Source organism: Phallusia mammillata, chromosome 1, assembly GCF_965637545.1.
Source record: "Phallusia mammillata chromosome 1, kaPhaMamm4.hap1.1, whole genome shotgun sequence".
Classification (NCBI taxonomy): domain Eukaryota; kingdom Metazoa; phylum Chordata; class Ascidiacea; order Phlebobranchia; family Ascidiidae; genus Phallusia; species Phallusia mammillata.
This window is the reverse complement of record NC_137252.1, coordinates 28352413-28361262: the sequence shown is the minus strand read 5'-3', so window position 1 is coordinate 28361262 and position 8850 is coordinate 28352413. Positions and strand designations below refer to the sequence as shown.

General features: G+C 36.2%; 1 protein-coding gene across 1 annotated transcript; it reads left to right on the top strand.

Annotated features, from left to right (window-relative positions):
• Window positions 1-5548: 5548 nt before the first annotated feature.
• LOC145208937 (acylamino-acid-releasing enzyme-like) lies at window positions 5549-8160 on the top strand. Its single transcript, XM_080079184.1, has one exon. It carries the CDS (start codon window positions 5595-5597, stop codon window positions 7701-7703), a length of 2109 nt encoding a protein of 702 aa, XP_079935310.1. The 5' UTR covers window positions 5549-5594; the 3' UTR covers window positions 7704-8160.
• The last annotated feature ends 690 nt before the right edge of the window (window positions 8161-8850 follow it).

Genomic DNA, 8850 nt, shown 5'->3' with positions numbered 1-8850 from the left:
TATTTGCAGTCTCAAAGAACATAAGTATTCAAACTATGCTTATGCAGAAATACACTGAACGCGTTTTTAGGCAACAAAAAGCTTAACTGCTTCTGCTATCATTCAGCAAACTCGTTATCAGAGAGCAAATTCTTTACCAATCGTTGATGAAGCTTTATAGAGGTCATCCCACTATTACCAACAAACGTTTTCGATTTTGCCTGACCTTAGCAAAACGCTTTCACAAACTATGTAAGTCGTAAAATAAAACATTTGACCTTTGCATGGCCACCAGGCCACTAGCTTTATAGTCCTGAATGGGTCAAAGGAGAATAGGGTAAAAAATCATTTTTTTGGCTTCTTTTCCAAATATCGCATAAAAAAGATACACGAAAACCAAATTATAATTATCTGCTGTCGGGCAAAAAATTAGATTATATGGACATATGCTGGTCGCCAAGATTTGATTCAAAAATCGTTACAGCTCTCACAAGAAAACACACTAAAATCTACAATGACCTTTCCTGTGACAAAACCCGTACACAAAAAAGCTGAACTTACTCATTTTACCAACTTATCATTCGAAAATCTACAATTTTATTCCTCCTTTCAAAATCTGTTTCTTGTCACTTTTACGCTCGACAGTTTTTCTTATTCTGTCAAATTTTGAAAAGATGATAGTCGCCAGGCGTAGCTAACAAATTACAAATCCTTGAGTTGCGATGTGCTTAAAGTCGTCAAAACTTCTTTAGGAGATAATAACGTCGGGTTAAAAGCCGCCTGACAGTAACGTCAATGGCACAACCGTAAGGACAAATATTGACAGCTCAGCCTAAATTAGAATTGCGGCGAAGGCGCAGCCGGCTGTGCAACTTTGAGTGCACAGTTATGTGTTTAGGCAGAAAAAAATTCATAATTTTTTTCGAAAATTTGAACAAAATATGCACCTTTTTACGACACTTTTTCTCTGAATAAATTATGAAAACACGTTAAGCTAACAAGTTTACGATGATATAAATTTGTTGACCAATTGTGTTTGACAAGCGGCTGGCGAACGATGGAGTTATTGATTCGCCTGGCAGGAAAGAATCGATAACCACCTTACAGTCACATACCGTACCGATAACTTTTTACGCCAACATCCGACACATAGTTTTCCAAAGCAAACATCTCTAAGTTATGCGACGTGAAAAGCTTAAGCAAACCGATTCCCGCAAGCGTTTATTATTCGACCAACGAGCAACGCCCTTAAGCAGACGAGAGGAATGTTCCAGAAAACAATAGGAATTTTGACAAAAAAATTGCAAAAAGCAAACGATGAAACTATATGCGCTTAAAGTAAAAAAAGTGCACAACCAAACATTTAATTTAAAGCAGAATCGAATATTTTTGTAACTTTACACCGCGAAAAATAGACATTTTTCTATTAACATCAACCCGACAACTACTGTAGAAAATTTTAAACTTGACTCCCTCTAAAGGAATTTTCTTACAAAAACAAACAGTTTTATCAATATGACGCTTATTATTTTTTTCGTAATTGCAATCATGAAGATTAAACACTTTTTAAACACCAGGATTTCAAAAGAGATATTGCGACAAAAGTCCAACCTAAACATGCCGTTTAGGGTGTAAATATGAAATCGAGTTTTAGCTGGGTACAAGATAAACTACGCGCCACTTACGCCAGATACGTCAAAATATATTATTCCACCAATTCAACCAAAAAATCCAACCATTCAACAATAGCAGGAGTTTCTTTATCCCAGGTCAGCACAAAGTATCTTTCCAGAATAACTAAGTGGTCCCATTGCTGCCGTTTATTAAATAACAATAGCGCCTTTTTTCTCACTTGCCACCCTGCATGTAGACTGAAAGGCGATCGTGACGTCATCTCGTTTGTGCCCCGCCCTTCTGAATGCGTGTAACGCTTTTGTGCGGTACTCTGAAAACTCTTTTTTTAAGTCCTCCCCTGTCATGCTGATATTATAAATTATAACTTTCTTTAAGCGATGGATTTTGGACTGATTTTGATGACTAATCACGGTTTTGCTGACACACTCCGCTCCGCACGCTATGAGCATTTGTTTGATTAATTGTATGCATATCTATGGCGCTTGCGTGTAGCTAGACAGAAAAGCTGACAAAATATTATTTTAAACAGTCTGCAAGGCATAAAACGCAGCCAAAAAGTCGAGTAACTGCAAGTTGCCTTTAGACGCCACAAAATATGTACAAAATGAAACAAAACATAAAAAACACTGAATTATTCACTATCATTTGATGTAATAAAAGTACTCCAAACCAACACAATTTAACACAACAATTACGACATAGTCAGAGTAGGTTGTCCACGGTTTAACCACTTTTGAAGCAGAAACAAGCCACTTTATAACCTGAATAAAACTAACATTTAAAACATACTTTTGGGAACTGTCAAAGCAGAAACGATTTTAGGTTCTTTATTTTTCAGGCGAATGCAGGTCCGTGTTGTATTGTGGACATTCAAAATTTATGCGTTGCCCTTTAGCATAGGTCAAGTCAATAAACAGTAGGTTAAGTCCGTCGTTACAAAGTGATAACAATTTTTCCCACGCCCGTTAAGCAACTTTCACGGTAACCGCTTGAAATAAGCTTTTTAATCGGCGTTACTAAACTACGCAGCGGGTTGGTTTATTGATTTGGATTATCCGTAGTGGGAATGTAAAAGACCCGATTAGTGTAATGATGCCATGAAATTAATACTATGTACCCAAAGCCCCTTGAAGACAAGTTTGTGTCGTTTAAGCGGATAATCGTTTAAAGTTTATTTTTTGCAATAAATGCTCACAGCAGGACTAAATTAGATACAGGTTTTACATTAATAGTAAGATAATGGAAAGAGTGAATCCTCTATTGCTTGCGAAAAACTTATTAAAACTATCCACTTTTCGACTTCAGTCGTAGAAACAAATGCCATACATCTCATTTTTGTTACAACACACCATTCTAGTTTCTTCCGCGATTTTTGGAATAAAAACCAATTATCACCACAATGTTTGTCGAAACCAAACAAGCTGTGTTTATGCAAAATAAACCAATATTTTGAAATGTATATAAGCACAACAGCACATGGGAAGCTATATTAGGTACAAATCACGAACATTACACATTATAATTTTCAAACATATCTAGCTTACCCATTTTACTAGTTTTATGTTTCACAAGTTATTTTAAAAGGAAACTGCGAACAGTCCCTAAACCATTTCAAACACTTTTCTGTTTTTCGCTCTAAAACAGCCAAAATTGGCAAAAACCCTCGACCGATGATGATGAAATATCCTCAATTATATCCCAAATACAAAATGAAACATAAAACAACATTTGAACTGTATGTTGTGTCAACAGATCTAATTAATACGCAGAAACACAAGGAAATGAGTTTCGTCTATCACATCCTGGCAGCGACAACGTCATTTACACTGCCGCCAGAGCAATTCCATACAATTGAATAGAAACGTTTTCAATGCCACTAATTTTCCGGAGTCATTAACTGCCTTTTTCCAAAGTTTTTGCAACAACGCCAAGTCAACAATTAATCATTGAACATAGTGGTCAGAGAATTTAAAGGCATTTGTTGAACAGTCATGATGAAAATGAGTAATCCATTTCCAAGTCCTGTAGTTATACTCTGACCAATTAAAACTTCGTCTAAAACCAGCAAATTTTCAAACAGACAATATTACGAAGGGTTATTCATTTCAGAACGGTCAACACGAAAATAATAAACTGAAAGTAATTTATGGTGAAATCATATATTTTATTTGATTATTTACACGTTCAGTGATATGAACAAATAAAAATCACAATTTTATTAATATTTTATGTGCTTGTTTTACGTAATGCTCTCGAAAGTGGTGTATGGTGTATTTACCATTGCGTTCGAGTATAAATTCATTCAAAATGAAAGTTAAAAACAGGCCCACAGGTCGAGTAAAAATCATATTGCATAGCAGCCAAAATATAAGTTAGTCATAGACAGACGTTTTACGAAACTTTTGTATTTTGATAGATCAATTTGCTAAACTACAAAAATACCTCAAGAGCAACCCAAAAACGCTTCGTAAAATGTTTAAAGCTTTTCCGAAGCGTTCCTTTTTAGAATATTTAAAACATTTTAAAAGGAATTGCGAGGTCTTATTACAAATGTAAAGTTTTGTATCAGAACCAGCAGCTAATTTGTCAGGTTGTCCCCATATACAAAGCGTTATCATGATGTGAAATAGTCCAAAACGCAAGCATATTTAAAAACTGAAAAAAAAAAACTTTTCCGCAAACCGTGACCAGCAAAACTAAAAATACTTTTCTAAAGACAGCTCAGCAAAACGGATGGACACATGCAAAAAGCGACGATTTGACACCGTCATGACACGCCGGTACTTGCTCTCAGCTGCGTTAACTATTCCAAGGATAAGTGTCATGTCATTTCAAATTCTGGCGCCAAACAGGTAAAGGAGAACGTTTTAATGTCCCAGACATCACGTTTGTGCTTCCCAAAATACGACACTTCGTATGTGTTTCCCAAAACACTACACTTCGTATTTGTCGGGGCAAAAAGCTAGGTCAGAAAAAAAGAAACAAGCTCACATAACAGTTAAAAACGCTCCCCAAATTTTCTATTTTCTTCAACCTTTGTCGACAACATAATATTTGCAAATTCATTATGTTTTGCCTCTCAAGCAACAAACAGAATATACCACTTAACTGAAAAGTAGGTTACAGCCACGGTTGATCGTAACAAACTGCTGCCTCAAATAATTTTAACACAACCAATGTAGGTTGACTTCCGTCAGTGGAATAAAATCTTGCCCTGTTGTTTGAAAACACTGCCTAGTATTATTTGTAAATTGCTTCCGCATTGCTTTGCAAAAAGTTGTACGATTGATCTAGTACGGGGTGTCGCCTTGACCACAATTTTCACAGCTGTACTGTAGGTGAAAACAAGGCCAACGTTAAGATTCATTGGAATTTGTTTGTTCGAATTTCTGATACACAGAAAACGAAAGTGGCACCTGCCATAAAAACGAACGAACGACCAATACTGTACAAAATAGTGCTTTCCTTAAAACAAACTACGTCGGATCTAAAGAATATCTAATAAGCCAAACATTTTTTTTGATAGATTATGACTCTTTTTAAAGTCTTGTCCGATTTTTGTGCTTGACTAATAAAAAAATATGTTTTTATTATTATTCATTTTGGTAAATTCCCTAAAGTGCACAAAACGTTACTCATCGATTTGCTTATGCGGCATTTTAGATCGTGTTCGTGTTTTTTGTACTTCGAGGGAAGTTATTTTTTAATGACAGAATTCGATTTTGCTAGTTTATAATGATGTGTTTTAGTTGGACCCTTACTGTAGCTGTACCTAGCATGAATACTATAAATCCTTACCACGTAAACGAATGTTTTAAGATCTTTAAAAACATTACTTTATATCTTACATACAAAACGCTGTGTTTCAGCACATAAAAACGCTGTGGTTAATCAACCAGGTGTCTGTGATGCTCCATGCCTTAAGCAAAGATTCTTATCTATATTTTGTAAATTTTGCAGTTTAACCACAACTACAAAACATGAGCGAATATCAAAACAAGTGTGTTTCGGTCTATAAAAATCTTGCCAATGTTGCAACTGTTGAAAATGTTATTGTGACAAAAGAAGATGATACTTCCACTCTGCATTGGGAAGCAGTTTGGTCCCAAAGAGATTTGGATAGAAATGCCAAGTTTAGTTACAAGACAACTGGATTTCTTGACAAATTAGATATGAAGGTTTCAAAAAGTCCCCATTCCACAGAAATAATTGGAGAAAAAATTGTGAGGATTTCCAATGATAAAATGAAACGAGCTATTTTGCGTGAGGTAAAAATTAAAGATGTCAAAACACAGTTTCTTGAAATCTGGCAAGGAAACAGGAGAATTTCTTCCACAAATTTGACCAGTAAAGAAAAGCATGGAGATGTTTACAGTAATGCTGCATTCTGCTGTTTGGAATGGTCTCACAATGATGAAACACTACTATATGTAGCTGAACGAAAAAAGCCCAAAACCGGATCTTATTTCAAGGAAACTGAAAAATATGATGAGAATGTCTGTAGAGGTAAAGAGTATGTTTATCATGAAGAATGGGGAGAACAACTTGTTGGCTGTTCTCATCCAATTGTTGTCCTGTTTGATTTGAAGTCTAAAGCAATAACTCCCCTTGAGGAATGCCTACCTGATGATATGTGTGCTAGTGAAGCAATTTGGTGTAAAAACGATAAATCAATTGTGGTCCAAGGGTTAAAAGTAACCCCTCTTAAACTTGGTTTAATTTACTGTCAAAATCGTCCAAGTGCATTATATGAATTTAGCATCGAAAGCAAAACATGTGTTGCTTTAACTGATACTGAATCGTGTGTATTTTCACCAAGGTTGACACCGGATGGTTCAACGGTTGTCTATCTGTCAACTAAAAACTTTGGTCCACACCAGCAGTGTGCAAAAATGATGAAGATTAACCTTGAAAGCAAGACTAAAAAAGTGATTGTAGATGTTGTGAATGAACCAAGTGCTAAAGCTTGCTTACAATTCAATGGTTTGTATCTGGGAAATATTCCACGAAACTGCTGGCTTGATAATGCAATTGTTTTGAGCAGTGTCTGTAGAAGCAATATAGGAGTTTTCAAAGTAAATGTGGAAACTGGTGAAGTTTTTTCCTTGGAAGTCAGTGCGAGTCATCAAGTTCTGTGTGTATCTGATGGCCTCATTTTTGCATCTTGTTCATCTCCCAACTCTTTGCCAGCTCTTATGGTTGGCTATCCTTCTGGTGATTCTGTAAACTGGGTTGCATTGGACAATCCAAATCAGCAAATCTCTGTGGCATGTGACATTGAGTGGAAGGTTATACAACATAAGCCCACACTGGTTAACCAAAATTACCCTGGTCTCGGTTTTGAATCAATTTTATTGCAACCAAATGGTCAGAAAAAACTTAAAGGATTGATTGTGAATCCACATGGCGGCCCCCATATAACATACGTCACTGGTTTTGATCCATTTACTGTTGGATTTTGTAAGTTGGGTTATGCTGTTTTACGAGTCAACTACCGTGGGTCTCTTGGATTTGGGCAAAATAGTATTCTTTCTTTGCCAGGGAATGTTGGTACTCAAGATGTGGGTGATGTGCAACAGGCTGCTGTAGATGCATGTGAAATTTTGTCAATAGATAAATCAGATGTTTATGTTCATGGAGGCTCCCATGGAGGTTTTTTAACCCTGCATCTTATTGGCCAGTTTCCAAACTTCTATGCAGGTGCTGCAGTTCGAAATCCTGTCACCAACATTGCTTCAATGGTGGGCTTAACAGATATCACGGACTGGTGTTTTTGTGAAACTGGACTGAGTTTTGTTACAAAAGATCCAGCACAGTACAACTATCGCAAAATGGTTGAAATGTCTCCTATTAATGTGGTAAATAAGGTGAAATCACCCCTTCTTATGATGATAGGAAGTGCAGACCTAAGAGTTCCACCTCAACAGGGCTTTGAATACTCAAAATTTCTAAAGAGCCATGGTGGTATTGTTAAAGTGCTAAAATATGATGAAAATAATCACCCCATTGCTGAAGTTGCAGCTGAAGCTGACTGCTTTGTGAATATTGCTCTATGGTTTCACAATGTTGGACCACACAACAGCAAATAACATTTGATCAATGCTATGTCTTAATACATCACAATCTTCTGCTTACAACAATTTTAAAGTTCAAATAAAGTTCTTTATTATCTGTTACGTTTTTATGATCTGCTATTTAAACCGTCTGGAAACTAGTGCTTTCCTTTCTTGTCTTAAAACTCTTGTTACAAAACAACATGACAGTATCGATACAGCAGTGTGAATGGGCAAATGAAATGTGCTTAAAATTCATTGTGAAGACATTTTCTGCATTTCATGTTGTAATTTGAATTTAGTTTGACCGTAAATACCATGCCATATCATGGTGATAATGCAAGCAGGCATTGATGATTGCTTTGAAGTAAATTGCTTTTTTCATGATTACATTACACAAATCTACTTTTAATTTTTGAACCTATTTCGTCTTTTTTTGGTGCAAATTTTCGCTATTTGCTATTGGTAATTAATACATCTACTTAAAAACACATTTAAGCGAGATATATGATGTATTAGTGAAAGAAAGCAGTGTAAATAAAGTTTAGTAAAATACTACACCCTATGTTTTTACAACCATTGCGGGTTTATTTTGTTTGTAAAGATAATGAACTGAACACATAGTCATGCAGGCACTCCAGTCTGCAGAGTGTGGCAGCTGCACGCGCGATTTCTTTTTTGAAAAAAAATTGGGCACGCCAAGATTTGGGGTTTGCACGCGAAAATTTTGCACCAAAGGCATTTAACTGGGCTGTCCTGACCTCTTTTACTTGCTTTGCGCCTGCTGAAATTGGTCTTGCACGCGATATTAGGGGTCGTGCACGCGCGCACGCGGGACATATAGGTCCTGCACGCACGAGATCTCGTCGGGAACTGCCATGTTCTGCAGACTGGCACTGAAGTATGCAGCCCAAAAGGATATTTTTGCTTGCTTATGCTTGATTTTTACAAGGGTTTTGAGGCTAAGTGTTTGGAAAAATGGTCATAACCGCGAAATATTGAGCTATGAATCATGTACTACACAAGAGCAAATATGTTCACCAAATGTCAGAATAAAATTACATGTTAAAACCACAAACCTGATGTTTACACAACACGTAAAAATTTTTGTAAAACGATCGTTGGAGAAGCTTATTTGAAAATACTTTGATGATTGCTTTAGTGCGTTCGCTACGATTTGTTT

What these genes read in the sequence shown, in the direction of transcription:
- LOC145208937 (XM_080079184.1), top strand. Translation starts at nt 5,595, where the DNA reads ATGAGCGAATATCAAAACAAGTGTGTTTCGGTCTATAAAAATCTTGCC.